Source organism: Thermothelomyces thermophilus, chromosome 5, assembly GCF_000226095.1.
Source record: "Thermothelomyces thermophilus ATCC 42464 chromosome 5, complete sequence".
NCBI classification, from domain to species: Eukaryota; Fungi; Ascomycota; class Sordariomycetes; order Sordariales; family Chaetomiaceae; genus Thermothelomyces; species Thermothelomyces thermophilus.
The window spans coordinates 1,731,944-1,757,544 of record NC_016476.1 but is presented as its reverse complement, the minus strand read 5'-3'; the positions used below and the strand labels follow the sequence as shown (position 1 = coordinate 1,757,544).

At 54.8% G+C, this 25,601-nt stretch overlaps 8 protein-coding genes across 8 annotated transcripts; 5 read left to right on the top strand and 3 right to left on the bottom strand.

The window, feature by feature from the left end:
• Positions 1 to 4,561: 4,561 nt before the first annotated feature.
• MYCTH_2308390 (glycoside hydrolase family 114 protein) lies at positions 4,562 to 6,135 on the top strand. Its single transcript, XM_003665024.1, has 2 exons — positions 4,562 to 5,037; positions 5,120 to 6,135. Exons 1-2 carry the CDS (start codon positions 4,819 to 4,821, stop codon positions 5,966 to 5,968), a joined length of 1,068 nt encoding a protein of 355 aa, XP_003665072.1. The 5' UTR covers positions 4,562 to 4,818; the 3' UTR covers positions 5,969 to 6,135.
• Positions 6,136 to 6,568: 433 nt separating this feature from the next.
• MYCTH_2315869 (uncharacterized protein) lies at positions 6,569 to 7,931 on the bottom strand. The gene has a single exon (XM_003665023.1). The coding sequence runs from the start codon at positions 7,648 to 7,650 to the stop codon at positions 6,625 to 6,627; it is 1,026 nt and encodes a 341-aa protein (XP_003665071.1). The 5' UTR covers positions 7,651 to 7,931; the 3' UTR covers positions 6,569 to 6,624.
• Positions 7,932 to 9,264: 1,333 nt separating this feature from the next.
• On the top strand, positions 9,265 to 9,934 carry MYCTH_2025277 (uncharacterized protein; the record flags this gene model as incomplete). The annotated part of the gene is made up of 4 exons (XM_003665022.1): positions 9,265 to 9,321; positions 9,387 to 9,696; positions 9,780 to 9,816; positions 9,871 to 9,934. Coding segments are annotated over 4 exons (468 nt in total), but the record flags the coding sequence as incomplete, so codon positions are not given.
• Positions 9,935 to 10,419: 485 nt separating this feature from the next.
• On the top strand, positions 10,420 to 15,203 carry MYCTH_54167 (uncharacterized protein; the record flags this gene model as incomplete). The annotated part of the gene is made up of 5 exons (XM_003665021.1): positions 10,420 to 10,982; positions 11,091 to 11,751; positions 11,814 to 12,705; positions 12,760 to 14,813; positions 14,865 to 15,203. 5 exons carry the CDS (start codon positions 10,420 to 10,422, stop codon positions 15,201 to 15,203), a joined length of 4,509 nt encoding a protein of 1,502 aa, XP_003665069.1.
• Positions 15,204 to 15,471: 268 nt separating this feature from the next.
• Positions 15,472 to 16,620, bottom strand: MYCTH_96032 (glycoside hydrolase family 61 protein; the record flags this gene model as incomplete). Its single annotated transcript, XM_003665020.1, has 4 exons — positions 15,472 to 15,510; positions 15,582 to 15,631; positions 15,728 to 16,302; positions 16,520 to 16,620. 4 exons carry the CDS (start codon positions 16,618 to 16,620, stop codon positions 15,472 to 15,474), a joined length of 765 nt encoding a protein of 254 aa, XP_003665068.1.
• A 1,792-nt stretch (positions 16,621 to 18,412) lies between these two features.
• MYCTH_55568 (4-O-methyl-glucuronoyl methylesterase) lies at positions 18,413 to 19,606 on the top strand (the record flags this gene model as incomplete). The annotated part of the gene is made up of 1 exon (XM_003665661.1): positions 18,413 to 19,606. One exon carries the CDS (start codon positions 18,413 to 18,415, stop codon positions 19,604 to 19,606), a length of 1,194 nt encoding a protein of 397 aa, XP_003665709.1.
• A 901-nt stretch (positions 19,607 to 20,507) lies between these two features.
• MYCTH_2308380 (uncharacterized protein) lies at positions 20,508 to 23,442 on the top strand. The gene is made up of 2 exons (XM_003665019.1): positions 20,508 to 23,075; positions 23,170 to 23,442. Exons 1-2 carry the CDS (start codon positions 21,327 to 21,329, stop codon positions 23,185 to 23,187), a joined length of 1,767 nt encoding a protein of 588 aa, XP_003665067.1. The 5' UTR covers positions 20,508 to 21,326; the 3' UTR covers positions 23,188 to 23,442.
• Positions 23,443 to 25,070, bottom strand: MYCTH_2308378 (uncharacterized protein). The gene has a single exon (XM_003665018.1). The coding sequence runs from the start codon at positions 24,729 to 24,731 to the stop codon at positions 23,697 to 23,699; it is 1,035 nt and encodes a 344-aa protein (XP_003665066.1). The 5' UTR covers positions 24,732 to 25,070; the 3' UTR covers positions 23,443 to 23,696.
• Between the last annotated feature and the right edge of the window lie 531 nt (positions 25,071 to 25,601).

Sequence of the window (25,601 nt, the reverse complement as noted above, 5' to 3'; positions counted from 1 at the left end):
ATATAGAAGATTATACTATATAAGTAGGCAAAAGCGTGACCTATCTTATTAAAATAGGTCTTTGTATATAAGTTTGATAAGGACGGTTTCCTAGAGAAGTATAAGGTAAGGATCTATATATAGGGAGATCTATAAGATATTAGCTTAGTAGAAAGTATATATATAGCTACTCTAGTGGTATAGTCATTCTATATAATAATAGCGATCGCTATATACTTTGACTTAGAAGTCAAGCAGTTCGATATAGCGTAAGCGTTCCTTAACGCCGAACGACCAGAAGACAATCCTATCGTCTACAAACTACTAGAAGGATTTAGGTAGCTAGGGAAATATATAGAGTTGCAAAGAGCTCTATATAGCTTGAGAGACTCGCTACTCTTATAGTATAAGGAGTTCCACGAAACGCTATCAGATCTAGGTATAAAACTATTAGGCAAAGAGAAGTACCTCTTTCTAAGCTACGATAAACGAGTTATCCTAATCTTCTATATTGACGACTTCTTAGTCTTCTTCCATAAAAGTAACGCTATAGCGGCTAAGCGTATAATAGAAGGAATCAAAGCTTGATATAACGTCTATAAGCAGGGTAATATTAGTTAGTTCCTTGGTATTAGGGTGATTCGAGACCGACTTATATGTAAGATATAGTTAGTCTATAACTAATATATTAGAAAGGTAGTAAGAAGATATAGACTAGATGTACCTAGCGTGTACGAGCTAACTCCCTTAAGCTATAAAGAACTTAAAAAGTTTAAAGGGAGCGTTACTAGTATATAGATTAAAGAGTATTAGGAGCTCGTTAGATCGATCTTATACTATATAGTTATATTACGTCTAGATGTCGTATATATATATTTAGTACTCTCTCGATATCTAACTAACCTAGGACTAGACTACTTATTAGAGGTATAGCAAGTAGTAAGATATCTATTTAGGAGCTCTTGCCTATTAATCTAATATAAAGGTAAGCAAGTACTAGATAGTTTGATGCTTATAATTACTAGAGACGCGTTATATATAGATGATCTAGATATATGGTATTCGTTATAGGGATATATCTTCTTCCTATTTAGAGGTCCTATTATATAGAAAGCGTTATACTAGGATACTATTATAACGTTAAGCACTAAGGCAGAACTTTTAACGCTCTCCCTTACGGTAAGAGAGGCTATAGCACTTAAAAGGCTATTTATAGATATTGATCTTAAGCTCAGGGAACCCTAGAACATCTATTATAATAATTAGCAAACTATTTAACTAGTAATAGCTAAGAATAAACGTATTAATACTCGCCTATAGTATATAGATATCTATAATATATAGTTATACTAGGAAGTAGTAAAAGGGACGTTTAAAGCTATATATCTACTAACTAGTTAAATACTAATAGATAGGCTTACTAAACGACTTAGCTAACAAGCCTTCGAGCGCTAGAGGGCTCTCCTTAATCTTTAAGATATTAGTCACAAGCTTATATAACTAGGAGGTAGAAAATAAATTAAATTCGCCAAATAAAATACTACTTAATACTCCCTATCTACTATTATTAGCCGTCGTTAGGATTAATAGCCTTGCCCTTACCTTTATCCTAGCTAGGCAACGATATAGTGCCTAACGTATCATCGGACGTACTAATATAAGCATTATAAGCCTCCTTAATCTTGCCTAACTAGTAAAAGATATTATATATTAAGTAGGCGATCTTTGTAAAACGCGTAAGTTTAGCCTTATCAAGCTCGTACTCCTCTATATTATCTACATTAGTACGTTTTAAGTCACTCTAAAGAACTATATATAACTTCTTAAGATCCTATATATAACTATTAGTAATTTACCTATACGTTAGGGGTAGAGGTTTAGGATCTAGAGACTTATAAAAGCCTTAGCTCTATCTAGTAAAGCCTTTATCAAATCCTTTGCTAACCTAACGTAAGAAGCAGGACTACCATTATAATTAATATAAGCATTATAAGAGCTATTAGATATATAGGCAATTAGCGTATATCTCCTTATACTTATAGAAACCGTAGGTATAATAGTAATAGTAAGAGCTGGCGCCGGAATAATCGTAATATTTGCTAAAAGAACGTCCTACTAAAGCCAACTATATATACATTCTATAGAGCACCTTGTAAAGCTTACTAGTAGTAATGTTACTATATTTAGTTAGCTCGAACGATCTTAACGCGACTAGCAAAGCGCTAGGAAATAGCAAAACCGGTAAGGATAATAGGAACACTTACGGTTTAAAAGCTAGTTTAGAAGCTTTAGTACGCTTACGCTTTCGAGGCATTATAGGAGCAAGAGTTAACCTACTAGTAGTAGCTATATTTATAATAGGCATATCTAACAAGTTATCTATTAATTTAAGTATAAGAGGTACTATCCTATTATTACTATAATTAAAACTAGTAATACTATCGCTACTACGGTTACAATGGCTATATTTGATCTATAGCTTTAAAGGAATCGCTCTACTATACTTAACTCTTTCAGACTTCCGAATACAGAAGGCAGGCCCCTAAAAGAGCTATCGAGGTAAGAGCGACAAAGGATATAACACCAAGAACAGTATCACTACAAAGCGTAATTAAACGACTATCGCCTTTAACTAGGGGGTGTGTCAGAAGCTATAGAGCTTCTAAGAGTATTAGCCACATACGTGCCACAGCGTATAAAGCGTCGTTGCCAACGCATTGGCCAGTTCCTTTGTCTATAAATATCAGTCGTTTTTGTCTCCTTTGTAGATAGTTCAACAAGGCACTGTCTCATTCGTACAGCCACCTACTGTAGACTGCTTTCAACGCTCCCGGAGCTTCTACTGCGTTCGGCAAGGGTAGTGTAGGAAAGGCTCCGACGCACGCTATCGTCCAATGCAACTCTGCGGGGAAAGGAGGGTCGGAATGCGCACCCGGGTGCTGCCCGGTTCGGGAATGTATTTCATTGCCACGGAACTGGCCCGCAGACCGGGGCCCTTTCCGCTCAAGTGCCGGTAGCTGAAAGCCGGGCGACTCTGAATCTCGCTGGAGCCCCAAGGGATAAAAGTCGGCTTCGTCATCTCGATATTAGAGGAAGTCCTTGCGGCAGTATTGTCTGAGTCCGGGAATAGCCTTATCACCTAAAGCCACGACAGTGATTGCTCCATGGTGCGGTCTAGTTCTTCACAGAGTCCGGAGCAGAACATGAAGTATTCCTGCTACGTAGGCTATGCCCTAGACGTGGCCAGACCATGGAAAGTCAATCACACACCGGGACCCCAACAAACTCCTATTATTCTACACTGCTTGGCCTTGAGTTGACACAGCACTCCAAGTGAAATCACACATCCGACTCTCGTTTGTTTACTCGGAATCACAAGAGCCAAGGTTTGCAATCTCCCAACTGTCTAAGCTCATCTTGCCATATCAATGTCTAATTAGGTACTGCATACCAACTATTACCGCGATATCAGTCACAGGTCTAGTACGGATATTCATTGCAAAATCCGACTATCCGGGTTCTGCGTCCGATGCAGCAATGACTTGGTTGTGTGTAGCAACATGAAGGCCGAGTTGAATGTTTTGCAAGTACTAATTAACAACGGCTGTTGACTTGGAACTAATTAGGTAGAACGGGTAAGTTTCCGTGTTGAGCTGCGGGCTTTCCGTATTTTCTTCTTTTTCTTGATCTTTTTTTGTTTGTTTTTGAGGGGACTGTCAGCTTTTCGAATTAGGTAGACCGAGACGATCCGTTTCAAGGGGGTCCTACTCTCAATTCGGGCAGTGGCATGGTCTTCACAGGTAGTATCATGGGTGTAGCTCTAATTAACAAATACTACGTTCCTCAGCAGTTCCAGCGATGCAACGTTTAATTAGGAAAATAACGCATATTGTAAATATCATACCACAGCACAAATTCAGTACTCTGATTTTATACGGAGTACGGAGTACTTCTTATCCTCGGTGCATGAAACAACTGAGGTGCCAACTGGGTAAGTACACTCAGTGGTGGACCGGGCCCCACTAGGGCTCCCGGCCCCCCCAGGGTTGCAGCCACCCACATCTTCCCTGCAGGGCGGCCCTGGTCAGCTTCCTTCTTCATCCTCAATCTACAACCAACAACTCTGTAGCAGATATACGAAGATCGTTGATTTCCGCATCCATTTACCACACACTCAGACACATTGTCACGGCGTCAGATTTCAATTCTTATATAGTTGCACGCGGCAGTCGCCAACAGAGACTCCTTCGCCCATCAAGGTTGCTCACCATGAGTCAGCCCGATCAGGTAAGGGATCTAGTCTCGAAGGGTCTTGGCTTGTCAGCGTGGCAGAGCAGGGGCGGAGCATTTAAGCATCCTCCTGTCGGTAGTGGAGTCCAAGCCGAGTCCAATCTCGAACCCACGCCAATTTATTGTTTCGTACTGTCGTGGTCTTGGCGGATTCAAAATCAAGCAGAGTCATTCGACAATTGAATCTACTCCGCCTCTGCAGGATTCGACGTGGGGAGGCAGCCTGAGAGTTGCGCCTATATCGCGGTCCCTGTCGGCGGCTTTCGGTCCTATAGGTTCGGCTGGCCGAGTTCGGCTGGCCGAAGGATCGAGCTGATCGGGTGAAACAAGACACAGCATCCTAGAAGCACGGGCAGATCATTTCGGCGCTCAAATGCATCATCACATCTCATTTGTATAAGTAGCTCGATTCTTAAGAAGTATTAGCTCTTCGTTGGCTCTCGGCAGATCCTTTGCTCACTGTCTTCGTCAAGTTACATAATTAGTTTAACCCCCGTGGCGCGGGGAGTCATATATATGCAGTGACTCTTGTTGCTGCTTTACGACACCATGAAGCGCGCAGTCTTTCTACTCGCTGCCGCCTCGGCCATCCGGGGGAGTCTGGCTCAGGTCCGGGTCCCTCCAAATTTTGAGGTCGGGGTCAAGTGGCAGATCGTCATCCAGAGCACCATCGACGTTAACCCCCCCCTTGAACCCGCCGACGCGGTCGTCTGGGACCTTGATCTCTACCACGTCGCCCGTACTCCGGAAGTCGTCAGCCATCTCCGAGTACGGGCCCCCGAGTCCCTTCCTTCTGCTCGCTCTCCACTGCCATATGTGGTCATGTTAACAAATGTTATTTTTATCCCAGGAAAACAACCCCAACACCATCCTCATCTGCTACTTCAACGCCGGGCTCACCCAAAAGAGCGACTGTGACTACGAGACGAGATGGGAGAAGAGCGGGCTGCTGGGCAACGTGTACGACCCGGAAGAGCCCCAGTTTGACGACGAGCGATGGGTCAACATCAAGAACCAGACGGCCCGCGACTGGATCAAGGAGCGCATCACGCTCGCCCGCGACGTCGGCTGCGACGGGGTCGACCCGGACAACATCGACGGCTACCACAACGACGAGGACGGCAACAACGGCACGGGCTGGGACCTGTCGCGGGACGACTACGTCTCCTTCGTCCGCGAGCTCGCCGAGCACGCCCACGGCCTGACCACCAAGCGCAACTACACGCTGCTCATCGGGCAGAAGAACGCGCCCGACCTCGTGGAGGACGTCGGCGACCTCCTCGACTTTGCCGTGCTCGAGGACTGCAAGTCGCTCAACGGCGGCGGCGGCGACGACGACGACGACAACGACGACAACAACGACGACGCCCCCTTCTGCGGCGAGTTCCAGCACTACATCGAGAGGGGCCGCCCCGTATTCAGCATCGAGTACCCGTCCACGCTCGGGGACGACGAGACGGGCGAGTGCAACGCCGGCGGCGCGAGCAAGGCCCAGTACGAGGCCTCGTGCGACGCCAGCACCGCCAGGGGCAACTCGGACTTCAGCACCGTCCTCAAGATCCAGGGCGGCGTCGGCGAGCTCAACGGCTGCACCCAGTACTGCGACGGGCTCCAGCCCGGCACGGGAATCGTCGTGACGGCGACGGACTCGGAGCTCGACGGCAACGAGTGCCCTCCCGAGGCGACCGGGAGCAGCTAGGGACAGCTCCGGGGCGGCGACGAGGACGACCGGAGCGGAGCCGCGAGTTCGGTGGACGTTAGCTTGATCAAGCTCCCCGGACTGCTCGCTCTGCTTCTCGCCCTTTTGTCGCTGTTACCGGGCTTGATAATGCAATAAAGCAACGCGCACGGAGCGCACAATCCATCCATCTGGCCAACGGGGCAGTTATGGGACGACACGTAATTATTAATAATGCAATTATTAGACTTCTTTCCGCTGCGAAGTGACCTGGGCCGTAAGTAATGTCGATACGATCCACGAAGAAGCCCCCAACTCGAGAGCCAATCCTGGGCGATCAAATCAAAACCAGAAATGCCCCGGAAGCTCCTTTGCGCTCCCGCTGATACTGGCCAAGCCCACTACCAAACGCTTAAGTTTCTCCCTCCTCCCACCGGGGCCGTCTTCTCCTCCTCGCGCATATCGAAACCATTCGCCCTCGCCTGCTATCTCCTTCCGGTGTTCCTCCACTATCCAATCTCCGCCGGTACCGTCCTGCGCGAGTCCCGGAACGCTTGAACCGATCCCCTTCATACCCATCTTCCTCTTCCCTCTCATTAGCCTCCGGGCCACCAAGGCCCCCCACAACCCGTCCGGCGCCCGTCTCCGTACGAGCCCCTTCCTTTTCCCCTCCGGACTCAAACTCTTCTTCTTCTTCTCCCTCTTGTTCCTCCCCTCCGCATCACCCCACCCCACCCCAACCTAACGACCCCATCGACCCGGAGGACCGGCGGCGATGACGCGCCCTCCCCCTTCCCCCCGCCGGACGGTGCTCTGGCTGCCCGGCGGGGCCACTCGGCGGCGAGCTCGGCGGAGAAGTCGGCCGGGGCGCCCGACAGGCTGAGGCGAGACACGACGGGGCCGAGAGATGGGAGTGCCGAGAGCGCGTGCCGCACGTGAGCCGCCGGCGAGTACTCCTCCCATCTTGTCGTTGTCGGTGTCGGGGTAGGGGTCGGGGGCGGAGTGGAGGGTGCTGATGCCAGGGCGTTGGTGCTGCGACGGCGGCGGAGGCGGCTGCGAATGGCGGATGCGATTCTGCTCCTTGTTGTTGAGACTGGGCTGGTGGATGGGGAGGAAAAGTTGGAGGATGGGGAGGAGAAAGAGGAGAAGGAAAAAGAGGGTGGTGGTGATGGTGGCGCGGGGAGTGTTTGGGGGCGGAAGCCGTGGTACCGCCTGACCAGCACGCGGAGGTCTCGGATGGGGGTGTTGCTGCTCCGAGTGAGCTGGCTCTGAACAAAGGTGTCAACTAGTCTCTTGACGCCGTCGAGTCCTCTGAGGCCGTCGAGGTGCACGGCTTCGGGTCTCCAGCTACCGGCTAGCTTTGTGAAATCCACCTCGAGCGTGATGGAAGCCATCAGGGATCCGTACTTGTTCATGTAGTGCGTGGCCGCCGGTTGCGTACTGTTGCCCATGCAGGGCGAGTATACAACATGAAAGCGGCGGGTCAGGAAGAGAGTCGCCAGGACGTCAGCCCTCATGGCGCTGCAGGCGGAGATATAACTGTCCAGGGAGGAGAGAACACTCTCGAGACTGTCAAAGGATCTCGCTGACCAGACCTCAGGTTTCCGGAGCCGGTTGACCGGCCATGCTTCCCGGAGATACAATGGGCTGTTCATCCGGATGGGCTTGTCGCCAGGATTCAGGCATTCCAGGAGATACTTCATAACTTTGAATCGGACCCGATCCGGGAATTGAAAGTAGCGGCTCTTCGCGTTCTGAGTCCGTCTCACGAGTGAGAGTCTTAGTGAGCTGTCTAACAACAAAGCTTCAGGTCTTTTAGTGTGGCTCCAAATGGCAGCCTCTTCTCTCAGTTGCTTTCTTGGTTCCTCCCAGCGAAACGAATTGGAATTTGCTGTGAGATTATGCTGCCTCAAGCGTACCAGACTCTCCTGAAAGGCGGCGTTGTAATACCCCTAATCTTCCGCCTCCCACTGCGGAGTTGTTAATCTAGTCAATACCAGCTCGGTGCTACGGTCGAAGTCTGGCCGGTTAACGGATGGACTAGAATCTTCGCGTCTTGATTTTGGACTTTGGTTCGGCGAAGGTTCGGGTGAATTAACAGACCTCGAGGCAATTGTCGATAAGGTGCTTGATGGGCGCTCACTGCCTTCATTTCTCGGGATGATGGGTGTTTTGTTAAGAAGCACACAGTGATCCGGGGCGCTGAACAATGACCCTGAAACACTGCTGTGGGCCGAGACTCTTCCAGATCCAGTCGTTGTAAACCAGGATGACCGTGCCGTTTCCAGACTGGAGTTTGTTGAAGCTATAGAATGTTCCGAGAGGATTTGGATATCCCTCGTTTTCGACGAATCAACGCTCTCAGGGCCTTCAAGCCGCCGCGTCGGCGGTTCATGTGTGTGTCCATGTGCAGGATTAATATCAGTTACTAACTTGTGGCGCAACATCTTTCCTCTCACGAACTGCTTTCTGCCAAGGGTATGCATCTCGGGCTACCAAGTGAGCGTATCAGCACCAGTAATCGTGAAAGAATGGGGATGAGCATGTGCTTTACCAGTGTATTGATTGATCTAATGCAAGATCAGATGTTTGGCTTGATTTATGTCGTGTGTGTAATGATGCTATGGGAACAGAATGAAGCATTATGAGCCCAGAGAGAGAGAGAAAAGAAGAGAGTTGCTGTGGACTTGGTGCCAGAAGAGGGCCAAAGTGCAAGTATTTGCGGATCTAGCAGTGCTCTCCTTGTTTCTCTTGTTCTTCTGGGGCTGTGGCTCGCAATTTCCGGGACAGCAACAACCACGTACGCAGGGAAGGAGGTGTCATGAATAATTCAATGGTCTTGGAAGCAACACATTGCAACAATAACTTCTTTGCGAACCATTCCTAAGTTAGCTTGCGATGAATGCTAACAAAAAGTCCAGTGATTCGTCCCTTAGCCTTTGATGTGAAAAATCATAATAGCAGTAAGAGACCTCGATCGGAACTCTCTCGATGTCTGGATGAGGTTGTAGTTGACCATTCTGTGTTACGAAATCTGGTCAAACACAAAGTACAGACTCACTGACCAATGGTTTTAAAACCCCAACATCGCAAACGAAACGAACCAAAAGGTGCAGGGATGTATGTACCTCCGTACGGTTGGCGTACTTCTCTCACACGCTTAGGTCATACTTTTTGCTCTTATCGATAAAGAAACCAACCCCGCGAAAACCACCCCACCATGGTGAGCAAGCTTCTTGGGCACGTTGCCGCATTCAAGTCAGTTGAGGCTGCAAAGCTTTTGTTGCTAGCCCCCAACACATTCAGCCATCTTCACCATGTCTCGACCAGTTCCTAACACCTTCCAAGCCGAACAGGCGGACAATCTCGAGGATGTGCGGCGCCTCTCGACTCCCTTCTGCCGACTCCGCAACGCCTACTGACGCTTGAGGCTGTCCAGATCGAGAAGCAGTTCGCTGTCAAGGTCGTCCAACACATGCAGACCTACTGGTCCATTCTCGAGCGTGTCAAGGGCTCTTCGCTCCGTCTGACAAAGCTCGACGATGAAATCTATGAGCACCTCAAGAGGGACTTCCCCGACTTCGACCCCGCCGAGACCATTGACGAGGACAAGATGAAGAGCAAGGAGGGCAAGGAGAGGTGGCGCAACTTCATGATGGCGTATGAGAAGAAGGTCGATGATTACAACTTTGGCACCATGTTGCGGGCGAATCCAAAGTGGGAGTACGGCAAGGACGAGACCATATTCGGTAGGTGCATGATCACTTTAAAGAAAGAAAAGAAGAAAATGGAGGAGAGGAAATGGGAAGAAGCAGATGCTGACAAGGCGCAGTGCCGAGGATGCAGTTTTATGCCGTCGAGATTGCGAGGTAATTGTGCCCCAGTATACTCCTTTCTGCTCTAGAGGTGCTGACCATTCGCAGAAACAAATTGGGCTTGAACGACTGGATTTACGAGCAGGCTCAGAAAGAAAAGGCCTCCAAATCTAGCTCATGAGAATACCATTTAAATGATTCCAGTTCAAATTATGTTCTCACTCTTCAGCGGGTGAGGGGTGGCCAAGGCATCTTCGTTGCGCCTGCTGGAATGTGTCTCTCAGCCCCTTAGCATTGTGTCCCTTGTTTCGCCCTGTGGTTTTCGAGGACAATACTAAGAGCAAACAAAGCCGGGCCCAAACACAAGAATACTTGCAACGAGGAGTTCAGGAAGTCCGGACAATTTTACGATATGATGGGTCTCAAAGTATTCCCAAGTTTTCACCTTGAAATTGAGCGATGGCGAATTATTATCCAACCCTCCACGCCAGTCACTTGTTCTACTTGTCTTCAAGAACAACAGGTTGAGCTGATTACAGACGCTCCTCACGACGTCGGCCACCAGCGATCTGCTTCTGTCCAAAAAAACTTGGTCAGTCTCACTCTCGACCGGAAAACCAGTTATCGCGAACTATATGACCAGACGACACAGACAATATGGCCTCATCAGCTGCCGCTCATGGCTCCCGGCGTCCACCCACGAGACCAATAATCTCCGCAGACCGGAACCACCACCGCATCATCCAACTCGACGACTTCTCCTCTCACATCGCAAGTGCAGAACAACAACCACCGCCAGCAGGACCAGTATCGGCAGCAGCCAAATCCTCCTTCAAACACCTCTTCACATTCACCCCCGCACGGCACATACCCTTGGTCGCCCTCTCGTTCACCACCGCCGCCCTCGTCGCCGCCGGCCGCACTGCCTACGCCGTCCTCCTCGGCCGCATCTTCGACGTCGTCACCCGCTTCGGCACCGGCCTGCTCTCGCCCGCCGACTTCCTCGCCCAGATCTCCCAGTGGGCCGTCTGGTTGTGCGTCCTAGGCGCCGGCATGTGGGTCGTTTCGACCGTCGACGCCGCCGCCTGGGTCGTCGGCGGGGAGCTCAGGGCGCGGACGGCGAGGCGGGAGGTGTTTTGGCGGTTCCTGATGGGCAAGGAGGTGGGTTGGTTCGAGGCGCGGGAGGAAGGGGTTGGCGGGTTGACGGCCAGTGTTGCGACGTGAGTTTTTGCTGTTTTTTTTTGTTCTTGTCTTGTTTATCTTTCTTTGTTACTGTTGAGAAAAGGGAGAGGGCGATTGTCGGAGCTAATGCAAGAGAGGTCGACCAGGCAAACGAGGGAACTGCAGACGGCCACATCCCAGACGCTTGGCTACATTGTCTGCGACGTGTTTGTGTTCGCCGCCTGCCTCGTCGTCGCGTTCGTCTACTCGTACAAGCTGACGCTTGTCATGCTGGCGACTGGTGTCCCCTCGGCCCTGATACTCTGGCGCATCAGCAGGTTCCTCGACCCGGCGATCGAGGCGCAGAAGAGAGAGCTCGCGCAGGCCGCTAAGTACGTCACCGCCGCCTCCACCGCCATAGACCTCGTCAAGGTGTACAACGCGGCCGACCACGAGGCGTTCAACTTCACTTCGGCAATCCGGAGGTCGGCGAGGTATTACTCGCGCCAAGCGATGTGCAACTGCGGGCAGATGGGCTACGTCAAGTTATGGATGATCACGTTGTTCGTGCTGGGCTTTTCATTTGCCGTCGTTCAAGTCAAAAATGGCGAGCTTAGTCCGGGCGATGCGTTGACCACCTTCTATGCCGCCCTTATCGCGTTCCAGTCGATCGAGATGCTCGGACCGCACTGGCTCGTATTGGCGAAGGGCATGGCCGCAGGACAGCTGCTTCGAGGACTGGTGGATGAGAGCGGCAGTGGTCAACTCGAGAGAACTGCTGGCTGTCTAAAGCCCTCTGGGTGTCGGGGAATCATCGAGATGAACAATGTGAGCGCTCCGCTTGCTCCTCGGCTCCGTCCTTTGGACGGGAGGCTAATTAACAGCAACAGGTTAGCTTTGCGTATCCGTCAAACTTTGCCAGGGCAGTCATACGGCCATCGAATCTTCGTTTCGAGCCTGGACGGCTCACCTTTGTCATTGGCAGAAGCGGCTCTGGTAAGAGCACCCTCGGCAGTCTCCTCGTGCGGTTCTACGAACCCCTCACCGGACAGATCATGCTGGATGACAACCCCATCACGGCATTCGATCTCAACTGGCTTCGACAAAACGTTACGCTTATCCAGCAATCCAGTTCGATCTTTGGTGACAGCTTCTTCAAAAACGTCGCCCTTGGCGCCATGGAACCAGACAATGTCCCCCTCGACGCCGTGCAAAGCGCTTGCTCCATGGCCCTCCTCCAGTCCACCATTTCCAGCCTACCCAACGGACTCGACACCACGATCGGTCCAGGCGGCTACGGCTTGAGTGGTGGACAGAGGCAGCGTCTAGCTCTTGCCCGAGCCAAATTACGCGATCCACCCGTTTTGATTCTTGACGAGATCACCAGCGGACTCGACCCCGTGAGCCGAAATCTGATCATGGAAGGCATTCGCGCGTGGAGAAAGGACAAGACAACAATCATCGTCACTCACGAGGTCGGCGACATTAAGGACGATGAGTATGTCTATGTCCTTGCAGATGGATCGGTGGCTCAAGAGGGTCTCAAGCGTGAGGTTGCCAAGGATGAGAGCGGCCTCTTTGCCTCGTTCGTTGCCTCTGCCGAGACTGCCTGTTCCGGCACTGACAGCGAGACTGAGAGCGAGACTGAGAGTGAATCCGATTCCTCTGACGACGGTCCTCTCCAGGAGTCCCAATATGCTAGGTCGCCCCGAGGTGCGCTCATCAGCAACCAAAGAATGCCTGTGGGCCTGTTCCAGCGCATCTCGCTAGGACCCCGAGCAAGTATCTTCGACTCTCAACTCCTCGGGTCTGTGTTCGACAGGTTGAGTGCCAAAGCCATCGCACAGGAGTCCATCTGCCGATCCATCACTCACAAGATGGCCACGGATGATGAGCCTGTGACTGTCAACATCAGCCGCCCCTCTAGTATCCGGATCATAGCGCAGCAAGGATTAGCAGCTCAAAGAAGTAGGACTCTGAATGCACGCCAGGCTTTGCGGACCGATCTGGACCCGGAGCTCCAAGTGTCTCTCGACTCACTAGACCGTTTCTTTCTCGAGCACCTTGCCAAGCCCAGGGGCCGCGAGAGCCCATCTAAGGGGACCCAACTACCTTCACTCGCGGCCATTTTGAAGACTGTCTGGCCGACGCTGGACAGGACGGGCAAGGCTCAACTGATCGCTGGTATTGCTCTGTGTCTGGTTGTCGCAGGCAGCAACCCCGTCTTCTCCTTCTTCTTTGCCAATCTTATCGGACAATTCTGGAACATGGAGGGCCAAGAGAGCTCAGTCCCCAAGTGGGCTGGCCTCCTTGCCGCCATTGCTGCTATCGATGCGAGCGCTACCTTCTTTGGCTACTTCCTCATGGAACAAGTGGCCCAGAAATGGGTCAATAATCTGCGCGCAGAGGCGATCAAGCGCATCCTTAGACAGCCCAAATCGTGGTTCGACAGGGCAAACCATTCCCCGGCTCGCATCACCCAGTGCCTCGACCGCAACGCCGAGGAGATGCGCAAGCTTGCCGGCATGTTCGTGCCCCTCCTTTTGACCATCTCCACCATGATGCTCTCCTCGCTCATTTGGGCGCTGGTTGTCCGGTGGGACTTGACATTGGTGACGCTCGCCGGCGTGCCCGTGGTCATCGCAGCGGCGCGCGCCAACTCGCTGACGAGCGACAAGTGGGAGGCCGCCTGCGATCAAGCTGCTGCCGCGACCAACGCCATCTTCAGTGAGGCCTTGGCCAACATCAGAGTCGTGCGCGCCCTGACACTGGAGCGCTACTTTAGCAACAAATTCAGCCGCTCCGCAGCTGCCACCTACCATCTCGGGGTGAAGCGTGCAGGCTTCATCGGGTTCTTCTACGGCTTGCACCAGTCCATCGTCTTCTTCCTGACCGCTCTCGTCTTCTTCTACGGTGCCAAGATACTCGGCGAAGAGGGTACCACCGTGACCGACGTCGTCAGGGTCATCAACCTCTTGCTCTTCTCGCTCGGCACCGCGGTTGCCATGCTGGGCAACGTCCCGCAGATCGCCGCCGCCAAGGCCACGGCGGTGCAGATGCTCTACTACGCCAACCTATCGCACGCCGCGAGCCACGAGTCTCGAGGCGAAAGGCGGCTCTTCACCCCGCTCCCCGTCCGCATGACGAACCTGCGATTCGCCTACCCCAGCGCGCCCCAGACCCAGGTCCTGCGCAACATCAACCTGCAGTTCGACGCCGGTACGTGCACAGCCATCGTGGGCGCCTCGGGCTGCGGCAAATCCACCATCGTGAGTCTACTCTTGCGGCTATACGACCCGCTGCAAGAAGAGACGGACCCGGCACGCGCAGCGCACCGAAGCGAATCCGGAGCCCCCATCTCCCCGACCCCGGAATCCCCTAGCACTCCCCGATGCCAACGCTCCTCCCCCTTCCCCTCTGCCACCGCCACCACCAACACCACCACCAACACCCCACCCCTGACCTACGCCTCTGTCCCCTCCTCCCACGTCCACACCCCTTCTCTGCGCGCCCGCATCGCCTACGTGCCGCAGACCCCGGTCCTCTTCCCAGGCACGGTGCGCGCCAACCTGACCTACGGGCTGCACGAGGGGTCGCCGCTGCGGGCGGAGGCCAACGTCGTCCTCGCCGCGCAGCAGGCCGGCATCCACCCGTTCGTCGCCTCGCTGCCGCAGGGGTACGACACGCCCCTCGGCGGCGACGGCGGCGGCGGCATTGGCGGCGGCATTGGCGGCGGGGGGCCGGCCGCCGTGTCGGGCGGGCAGGCGCAGCGGCTGTGCATCGCGCGCGCCCTCGCCCGCCGCCCGCGCCTGCTCGTGCTCGACGAGCCCACCAGCGCGCTGGACGCCGAGGCGGCCGCCGAGGTGAGGCGGCTCCTGCGCCGCCTGGTGGTCTCCGCTCCCCCCGACGGCGACCGCGGCGGCGGCGGCGGGAGGGAGGAGGAGGGCGGGGGCATGGCGGTCGTCGTGGTGACGCACAGCAAGGAGATGATGCGGATGGCGGACCGGGTGGTGATGATTGAGGGAGGGGTCGTGGCGGAGCAGGGCGGGTACGACGAGCTGATGACGGCCCCGGGAGGCAAGTTCCGGGCGCTGGTCGAGGGCGGGGTCTGGACTGCCGGCGAGGGCGGTTATGCTGAGGAGATGGAAGGGAAGGGGAAGGGGAAGGGGAAGAGAAAGAAGAAGAAGGAGAAGAAGGAGAAGAGGGGTGCTGCCGGGTGGAGGGACGTGGAGAGGTCGAGGGAGGAAGCGCTTAGGCGACTGGAGGGTAAGTCGGACTAATACTCGGAAGCGGAGGACTAAAAGGGACTGGTGACGAGTGGCACTTGATTACCCTTCGCTTGTCTTTGGTAAATTCTCTCTTACGCCTTCCTTGATGTAATACAGCACATACATGGCTCAATATCATAGCCGTTATAAAACTCCGCTAATTAGCTGGTTGACACGGCACAGAATTTGAACCATTTTCGATGATTCAATTCGCGAAGCTGTGTGCATTGATTAATTAATTAGTACTTGATTAAAAGTGCACAACTGCGCGGGCTAGAACTCACCCTTCCCAGATTGGCCCTCCCGGAACCGTATAATCCTGTCCTTCATTAGCACGCTTTCTTTCTTTCTTTTGGAAACAACCGCCTGACTCCCGTTGAGAACACTTACTGTCCGGTTCGCGTTCTCCTCCGAGTAGACATCGATGAAGATAGAGGGATCTGTTTCCCCATCAGCACCATATCCCCCTACCACTTTTATTTCCTTATTTTCCCTGCTCGAAGAAGCAAACGATGGAGGTTCCGTGCACCACTCACCGTCCTCTTTGTAAACCCCCGGAAACCGCACCAGAGTCTCTTCGGGTGGCAGCAAGTCTCCGCCCCCAGTAATATTCAGATGCGCACACTCCGGGTAAAACTGGGGCTTGAGGGCGACGTGAAGCGACAGGATCTCGTGCCGGATGATGTAGGTCCCGCTCTTGAGCCCCTTGGGGATCGTGACGGGCCAGAGGGACGGGGAGCCGTCCCAGCGCTGGAAGTCCTTTTGGTACCAGAGCCCCTCGGCCAGGTTGGGACCCTCCAGCAGGCCGCCCTCCCAGATCTTGAACCAGCCGACCCGGTTGACGTCGACGTCGCGGCAGTCGGCCGCGGGCGTGTCGCCGCACCGCGCGAGCCAGACGCTCATGGGCCCGATGGCGTGCAGCCAGTACCAGTACACGGCCGTGATCTTGTCACCGGCGCGGATGGGGATGTACGAGGGCGGCGGCGCGCCCGGGTTGTTGCAGGCCAGGTACGGCTCCGACACGGTGAAGACGGGGTCGATGGTGGCCCATTGCCGCTGGATCATCCAGGTCTGGTTGAGCTGCGTCTCCGGCGGCAGGTTTGGGTCGTAGCTAGGAGGGGAGCAGGCATGTCAGTGCCGCAATCTAACTGTTTTTTTTTTTTTTTTTTTTTTTTCGAGGGAGTGTCATATTTCGTGGGTTGGGAGGGCCGGAGGGGCCGAAGCATAGACGAGGCTAGGCTTGGCTTGTGTCGGTGGGATGCCTCCATATTAGTGTACCCCGCTATCATGACGGACGACGGACGGTTCCTCTCAAACATTGTACGCACCCTCTGTACCAAGTATCACCGACGGTGTAGTTGGCCAAGCCACCGTGGGCAAGGGCCGGCACTGAGAGGAGGGCCAAGCTCGCCAAGAGCTGGAGGGCCATGGTTCGTATTCAAGATGGCTTTCTGGGCGCGCGCTTCTTCTGCAGGTACGTGTCTAGGCGATAATAGAGACCATAGTTGGGGTAGAAGACGCCGCTAGATAATAAGCGCAAGTCTTGGCCGGTAATCGACGAGCGGTACCGAAGAGTTTTGACATCTAATAGCCAAAGACGATGAGAGGAGGAAAAATCTAAGAGCAGCGGTGCCAGTTGAACCTTCATCCATCTTCCATGCGCGCACGGCAGTTGCGGGCCATACTATGTGTCTCGGTAAAATCCCCGCATCCATAATCTACATATGGAAGCGCTGATGTTGGCCCCGGCTTGTTTGATATTGACAGCTATATCCGCTGATTGCCGTTTGTCCCGGTCCACCAAAGAACCAATGGGGGGTTGGGGAAACCTGGAAAGGGCAGAGCAGTTTGTTTTTGTTCATCACCCTACGTGGAGTTTGGGGGATTTCAAGGAACACCAAATGAAATCACTGGAGCCAAGGCTCCCGACTGCCAAGCATGGGGTGCATACAGCATAAATAAACGGCAATACCCCATGTAACCTGCCGGCCCATGAACCAGCCCTAACAGTCTTGCTTGGTTGCGACATTCTCCAAGGCCGGTCGGTAGTTACAGTCCGGCCGCGGCTCCGACGTCACCCTTGGACCTGTCGTAGGGTTATGTGAGCGACGACAAGTAATGGTTGCCCAGGATTCTCCACGTGCGATGATGAGGCACTGCCAGGTTAGGGATTCTCAAGAACTTCCAGGTTGTCTGAACTCTAGTGCCTGTGCGGCCCCGGTTCCTGGTATATATTAGTACTATTAGCCGGAGATCGAGGCGACAACCCGGCGTTCACTTATTACGTACCTAGGTAGTGTACTATAGTAGGTACGAAGGAATCACGCAGCACGCCGAATCTGTCGGACGTATTTGACGATTCCCACGTGAGACCAACGCTCGATCGACGTGATTAAATCGAGGTTGCAGCATTTATGCAAGACTAAAATATTTTCCACCTATAGGCAGGAAAGGAGGACAAAGGAAGACAGCAGAGAACCATCATCGAACATTGTTCAGGCACTCACCTAATAAGCTCACCGCCCCGCATCCGGGGCCGGGCCAGCCGTGGCTGCATTCGGCAGTCTCCCATCGGCCGTGCCAATGGGACCCCCGACGCAAGGACCGTGAAAGGGAGTTGCCGTGTCGATCAGCGATGGGTTGGCAAAATAACCATATTACCCGAATCGCCCCTTGGAAGGACACGGGGTTTTGGAACCAAACTCGGAGCGCCGATCATCCAAAGTGCCAAGGCAGGGCTTCGGCTGCTATCTTTTCAGCCGTGAGGAATGCCTTTTTCTTCTTTGGATAGCAGCAACGGCGCTTGTTTAAGCAAACCAGGCAATGCCCGCGGAGGCGAGGACACGGGCGCCCACTCCCCCAAGGTTACAGGGGCGGCCGGGGCTGCGGAAAGAGGGAATGCGGGGAGAGTTTCACACCGTCGTAAATACCCAGAGATGGCAAAGGCCACCCTCGCCGAGCCCCGTCCCGGAACCAGAATGCTGGCTATCCGTTATTGTCGACGAACCAATCTGGCATCGACCCCTGGCTAATATCGGTCGGAGGATGGCCACGCACGGGAGAGGGCCGCGTCCCGCTTGGCGGCGGCGCCGCTCTAGTGTATAAAGACCGGGGGAGAGATCGTCGTCAGCGGTGGGAAAGAAGAAACATGCGCATCCGCAGCGTCCCACACACTCCTTCGTGATCGAAGAAGGTGCCGACCTCCCTCTTACCAAGCAACGATGGTCCATCTGACCTCAGCCCTTCTCGTGGCCGGCGCGGCCTTCGCCGCGGCTGCGCCCATGAACCACATCTTTGAGCGCCAGGACACCTGCTCGGTCAGCGACAACTACCCGACGGTGAACTCGGCCAAGCTCCCCGACCCGTTCACGACGGCATCGGGCGAGAAGGTGACGACCAAGGACCAGTTCGAGTGCCGGCGGGCCGAGATCAACAAGATCCTGCAGCAGTACGAGCTGGGCGAGTACCCGGGACCGCCGGACAGCGTCGAGGCGTCGCTTAGCGGCAACAGCATCACCGTCAGGGTGACGGTCGGCAGCAAGAGCATCTCCTTCTCGGCCTCGATCAGGAAGCCGTCCGGCGCCGGCCCGTTCCCCGCCATCATCGGCATCGGCGGCGCGTCCATCCCCATCCCGAGCAACGTGGCCACCATCACGTTCAACAACGACGAGTTCGGCGCGCAGATGGGCAGCGGGTCGCGGGGCCAGGGCAAGTTCTACGACCTCTTTGGCAGGGACCACTCCGCCGGCTCGCTCACCGCGTGGGCCTGGGGTGTGGACCGGCTCATCGACGGTCTGGAGCAGGTCGGGGCGCAGGCGTCGGGCATCGACACGAAACGTCTCGGCGTGACGGGCTGCTCGCGCAACGGCAAGGGCGCCTTCATCACGGGTGCGCTCGTCGACCGTATCGCCCTGACGATCCCGCAGGAGTCGGGAGCCGGCGGCGCGGCCTGCTGGCGCATCAGCGACCAGCAGAAGGCGGCCGGCGCCAACATCCAGACGGCGGCGCAGATCATCACCGAGAACCCCTGGTTCTCCAGGAACTTCGACCCCCACGTCAACTCCATCACGTCGGTCCCGCAAGACCACCACCTACTGGCCGCCCTGATCGTGCCCCGCGGCCTGGCCGTCTTCGAGAACAACATCGACTGGCTCGGCCCCGTGTCGACGACGGGCTGCATGGCCGCCGGCCGCCTCATCTACAAGGCCTACGGCGTGCCCAACAACATGGGCTTCTCCCTCGTCGGCGGCCACAACCACTGCCAGTTCCCGAGCAGCCAGAACCAGGACCTCAACAGCTACATCAACTACTTCCTGCTCGGACAGGGCTCCCCCAGCGGCGTCGAGCACAGCGACGTCAACGTCAACGTCGCCGAATGGGCGCCGTGGGGCGCCGGCGCCCCGACTCTGGCGTGAGCCGTCGCCTTGTTTTCGGAAGCGGATGCCAGGCCGTGCTCGCACTTCACGCCGTGGTCTCCGTCGTCGGCGGGCATCGCTAGCAGGGCATTGGTTGCAGGCATGGAAGGAAAAAGAGATGTAACTGTAAATACGGAACAGGATAACGAGTTCTCTTGTGTCTTGTCTATTGTGCCGATCGAGTGCGCGCCGTAAATGTACTTTTGCTCATGCTGTGATCTCGACTCGTTCAGTGACCATCACCGGACTTTACTTTATTCTCGACGATGTCAGAGGAGAACTGTCAAATATTAAATTCCCCTTCTGCAGAACGTGACAACTTGAAATTTGCTGGTGGAGCGCCTCGAGCTGGCTGTCGCCGGAAATAATGGTTGAGAGTTGTGATGAAGTGGTTGTGGTTGTCGGGGAGAGAACTGGCCCCATTGGTTGTTTGCCCCTAGCGGGTCTGGCAATAACCGGGTTTAGGCAGCAGACCGAGAGAGAGCCCCACCTTCCAGCATCAAAACGGAAGGCGCCGTCTTGCAGCAAGAAGCAGCTTGTGACGCACAAATGCCATAGCGATTTGCCCAACTTTGCCAATCACTGCAGTTCGCCTCGAAATTATTCACTGCAAAAGTCCAACACAGCTCGTAAAGTTGTATGTGCAAACTGGGCACTAACCAACCAGCGGCACGCGGTCGGATCTTGCGCCTTTCCCATGCATCGGCCCCTCGCTTTCGCTGCTCCTCTTCTGGCGCGGCAGTCCAAATTGCTGTGTTGAAAGAGGGACGGACGGATCCCGGCAAGTTAACGCCGCGGGAATGCGCCTCCGCACCGCTGATGTCTTACTATAAACTCTTCATATCCCTGGAGGCGGGGGACCGGATGCAGATCTCGGTTATCTTAGCTTGCCCAATACTTACGATGACTTAGTGGTTTGCTCTGCAGAATTTTTGCATGGCCGGTCCGTTAACCTGGTCTAACAGCAATAACCACCCTCGATACGGAGTATAGCCACGGCTTGCATGCGCCAGGCCGGAAGGCGGCGGTCAGGATTCCAACCCCCACGCCTCAAGTCCCTTGTTCCGCACTGGGTGATTCCCTAGGTCGTTGTCTCTCATCTCGCGTGGATCCATCACGCCGGGTTTAACATGGCGGAGAGGAATCCCCGGTGCCGAACGCAAACACGCACTTCCATCCCCGGGCTCTCAAATCCTGCAGTCTTCTTGCTGCCGTTTGCTTTTTTTTCCCCCCTTCTTTCACTTCCTCCTCAAGGTTACGGCTGCCAACGTGCTAGGGCACCAACAACTTGTTTCCTTGTGCTATCTTCCCTTATATAGAGTATAGATACGCCTAACTGGCCAGCTACACCACTGCTTCCCCTGGCTTACCATCAGCCTGTTTTCGGTATCAATATCACGGTCGAGGGGCCCGAGGTGGCCACTCTCTTTTCCAGACCATGGCCGGGACGCAGGTCACCTGCTGTACGGCCACTGAACACGGCAAGGTTATAACATCGTCATCTTCGCCATCATCGCCATCATCACCATCACCACGTTCACCACAACCACCCACACCACCACTACCACCACCACCAATAACAACAACAACAGCATGCACAGTCCTGGATTCTAGCACCGAAATAACCCCCCTCTACCTAACCTTTGCGACCCCACTACCTAATCCAAACACTACCATCCGTGGCCCATCGGCGCCAACCCAACACAACGACAAGAAGAAGATGATGATGAAGAAGAAGAACAGGAGCAAGAACAATAGCGACTCGCTTCCGGCACCGCCAAATCTCGAACCGTACTCCGACCCGCAGACCTGGCCCTCTTCGCGGAAATACCTGCTCCTCATCCTCGCCTGCATCGGAACCTGGCAGACCGCCTACACGGCCGGCGCCTACTCGCCCCCGCAGTACCTCATCCAGGCGGGGCTGGCGGGCCACCCATCCATCGAGGCGGTGCTGACGGGGATCACGACCTTCTGCCTGGGCTTCGCGTTTGCGCCCATGGTGCTGGCGCCTCTGTCCGAGATGAACGGGCGGTACCCGGTCTTCGTCGCCGCGGGCGTCGTCTACGTCGCCTTCCAGGCCGCCTGCGCCCTCGTGTCCACCCTGGCCGGCATGCTGGTCGCCCGCCTCCTCGTCGGCGTCGGCGCCTCCGTCTTCAGCACCATGGTCGGCGGCGTCATCGCCGACATGTGGGACGCCCGCGGCCGCAACACCCCCATGGCCCTCTTCAGCGGCAGCGTCCTGGCCGGGACGGGGGTCGGCCCCCTCGTCGGGGCCGTCATGGCGCAGCGGATGGCCGACGCCGGGAGGTGGCGGTGGATCTTCTGGCACCAGGTCATCATGGGCGGTGCCATGATGTTGTTCGTCGTCGTCTTCTTCCGGGAGAGCCGCGGGTCGGTCTTGCTGTCCAGGAAAGCCAGGGCGCTGAACCGGTGGTACGAGGAGCTGGAAGAGCACGGATACTTTGGGGTGTGGGTGGCCGAGGACGGCAGCCTCGGTGACGGCTCGCCGCCGCTTGGGGATGCGGCAGACGAGGAGAAGGGGCCGGCGTCTGCTTTGGAGCAAGGGCGGACGGCGCGCCGGTTGAAGCGGATCCGGTGGCGCGTCAAGGAGGACGAGGAGCGAGCCTCTCTCGGCCAGATGATTGCCACCTCGGTCTCGCGGCCTTTCCACCTCCTCTTCACCGAGTCTGTCGTCTTCTTCTTTTCGCTGTGGGTGGCTTTCGCGTGGGGCGTCCTCTATCTCACCTTTGGCTCCATCCCGCTTGTTTACCAGCGCGTCTACGGCTGGTCTCTCGAAGATGCCGGCTACATATTCGTCTCGCTCATCGTCGGTGCCGTATTCGCAACCGCTATCGGCCTCTGGCAAGACCGCCTGCTCTACCACCCCAAGTGGGCGGCGAGCCCCGCTTCCGGAAATGCCGTCGACATCAACAACAGCAGCGAGACCTCGGACGACTCGAGCAACAAACACGTGTCGTCGTCCTCGTCCTCGTCGTCGCCGCCTGCCGCTGCGACAAGTTCGCTTTCTGACCGCATCTTGGCTTTCCTCCGGCGCAGGTTCCCCGCCTCGGCCCCCGAATCCCGCCTCTACTTCACCTGCATAACTAGCACCTTTCTGCCCATCGGACTCTTCATCTTTGGTTTCAGTTCCCGCCCCGACACGCACTGGATCGGTCCCGCGATCGGGATGGTGTTAGCCACGATGGGCATCCTCTCCGTCTACCTGGCCGTGTTCAACTACTTCGCCGACACGTACCACAAGTACGCCTCGTCGGCCTTGGCCGCGCAGTCGTTCTGCCGCAACGTGCTGGGCGGCGCCTTCCCGCTGGTGACGAGACCTCTGTTTACCAACCTCGGGCCGGCCAGAGCGGGAGCGGTATTGGGGTCTATCGGAACGGCACTGACGGTCGTGCCCTGGGTGTTGGTTTTCTTTGGAGACAAGATCAGGGCAAGGAGCCCGTTTGCTAGCGTAAGCGTGCTTTCAGCCATCTTGCATGAAAAAAAAAAAAAAAAAAAAAAAAAAAAAAAAAAAAAAAAGGCGGCGCTAACACTAATCTATTTAGCAATCCACATCGGCATGAGCCACGTCTAAAGGAGCTGGTCCCGGTAGAGCTGTTGTTACATACATATACACTTATCACGGTGCTCAATCGTCTCTTACCATGCATGACGACAAGTCTTGGGGATTTACGATAGACTAATAATACATGGCGCAATACATGGCGCATCTGCTTAAAGCAATGCGGTCTACCTCCCAGTCTAGTCTACATCATCCTCCTTCGTCCCGCTCTCGTCGTTCAAATCTGCTCTCGAGAGCTTTCTCCTGGCCTCGCCTAGAGCTTCCTCCTCCTGGAACTGCTCGTCATCCGGTTCCAGATCTAGCTCCGGTTCGGTTTCAGTCAACGGCTGCCCCCTTTCCCCCTTTCCGCCCGATGCCTGTGCGATCCGCTCCAGAGCACCAGGCTTTAACGTCCCATCCTCGTTGACATCCTCGACAAGATGGAGCGTGAATAATACGACCAGATAGACTTGGCCCGTGATGCGGTTTCGGAGGACGTATCTAAGCTGGTGTGAGCGCCTGCGATGATGCCTAGAGCTTGTAAGAGTTGTTCCTCTTATTGGAGAAACAGTCACGTAACGCGCAATTTCGAAGGTAGTGAGTGGCATGGTGTCGTGTAAAACGAAAAACAAGCAATAAGGCAAGAAGCAAGAAGAAAACGTAGCTGGCTGCGTACCTCAGTCCCTGCCCGTCCCAATACTTTATGATGGGCAGGTTGAAGCCCGGCAGCCTGAGCGCAAAGTCGTTGAAGTCAATGTAGGGGTTGAAGAAGTCCACCCCGTACGTCCTGCCGTACTCCCACGTCCACTTCTCCTTGTTCTCCGCCTTGAGCGCCCACTTCATCCTCTGCCTGGCGTCCTCGGGCGCCCCGATCCGCCGCCGCCACTCCGCCCCGGCCTCGTCCCCGCCCTCCTCGAACCACAACCCGCCCCGGGCCTCGTCCTGCTCGCCCTCGCCCACGTGCACCACGTTGAAGGAGCTCAGGGCCGGGCCGTAGAGGTAGGGCGCGTCGGCGTACGGGTCGCCCTCGAGCCCCGGGTCGATCCACCACTTGACGATGTTCATGGCCGTGCCGAAGCCCGGCGGCAGCCGGTCGCGGATGGGGTGGTCGAGGTCGTTGCCGAACTGCAGGTCCGTCCCCAGGACCCCGGCCGGCCGTTGCTCCTCGGTATCCGCCTCCGTCTTCTTCTTCTTCTCCTCTTCCTCCCCGTCCTCAGCCAACCCCGCCTCGTCCGCGGCCGCCTCGCCCCCGCCGTCTTCTTCTTCTTCTTCCTCCCCGTTGGTGAGAGGCTGATCCGGCACCGTCGGCGGCCGCTTCAGCTGGAACCGCATCGCGATCGAGTACTGGTCCCCGTTGTCCCGATGTGGCTCGGCGTCAAAGTACGGAGAGCTCTTTGGCGCGCCGCGCGGCAGGCCCCTGTAGCTCTGCACGCGCACGCACAGATCCGCGTCGACCAGGTCGCTGGCGATGTGCACCGGTTCGGCCGAGTTGACGGGTACTTCAATGTGAGAGGATAGATCGTAATCCGGCCCCGCGGTTACCCTGATTACATATTTGTGTGCCATCGTTATTTTTTTTAAAAAAAAGAATAATAATAATAATAATAATAATAAATTTGGTTCTGCTGTGTTGAGTTGCTTTCTTGAGTTTCTTTTCTCGTAAGCGTGTCTGTGGCACGAGATGCAGAACCGCGGTCGACGACGATGAAAGGTCTGAGGGTTACGGTGAGACAGACAGCTACGGTTTTTAAGTTGCTGAGAGGGAATAGAGACTTGTTTGATAGGATAATTAGCACGTGTGAAACCGTACAAAGTCCGACCTACACTCTTCCAAGCTTTGTTGCTGTTCTCTGGAACTCGCCCCTCGGAGCAGAGACCTGCGACGGTTGATGACGTCGATTGCTGCGCCCAGGTCTGCCCACTGCCACTGTGACCGCCAAACGCCAAGTTCCCTCTGGCTACAGAGAGCCAGGGCCACCCCGCCCCCCAATTTGACAGCCAGGTATCCGTAGAGCTAACAAGAAGCTCAACACACACTCAACACCCAATATTAGCCCACCATCTACACGCGCGCAACGCGCATATAGATAGATATATACTTCAAGATACGTAGATTCTAAATATACTACCTGATTAATGATGTAGGCAATGCGCGTAGAGATATTTATAAGAGTTATAGTTTTTTTGGCTTTCTAAATGTCTCTCAAACACTTCTTGGCATATCTTGGCATCTTTGACAAAGAAGTACATCCGTACGTATTTTTTAACTATCAGCATCTCTACGCGCATTGCCTATATTATCAATTACGTAGCATAGGTAGAATCTCCGTATCTTAAAGTACATATCTATCTATATGAGCGGTACACGTATGTAGACGGTGGGCTAATATTTGGTGTTGACATTTGTACGTTGAACTTCCCCTGATTTCTGGCTCG

Excerpts from the sequence above, each read along its gene's own strand:
- MYCTH_2308390 (XM_003665024.1), top strand. The coding sequence starts at position 4,819 with ATGAAGCGCGCAGTCTTTCTACTCGCTGCCGCCTCGGCCATCCGGGGG. Across the intron at positions 5,038-5,119 it reads AAGTCGTCAGCCATCTCCGA|GAAAACAACCCCAACACCAT; the intron begins GTACGGGCCCCC and ends TTTTTATCCCAG.
- MYCTH_2315869 (XM_003665023.1), bottom strand. The coding sequence starts at position 7,650 with ATGAAGTATCTCCTGGAATGCCTGAATCCTGGCGACAAGCCCATCCGG.
- MYCTH_2308380 (XM_003665019.1), top strand. The coding sequence starts at position 21,327 with ATGATGATGAAGAAGAAGAACAGGAGCAAGAACAATAGCGACTCGCTT.
- MYCTH_2308378 (XM_003665018.1), bottom strand. The coding sequence starts at position 24,731 with ATGGCACACAAATATGTAATCAGGGTAACCGCGGGGCCGGATTACGAT.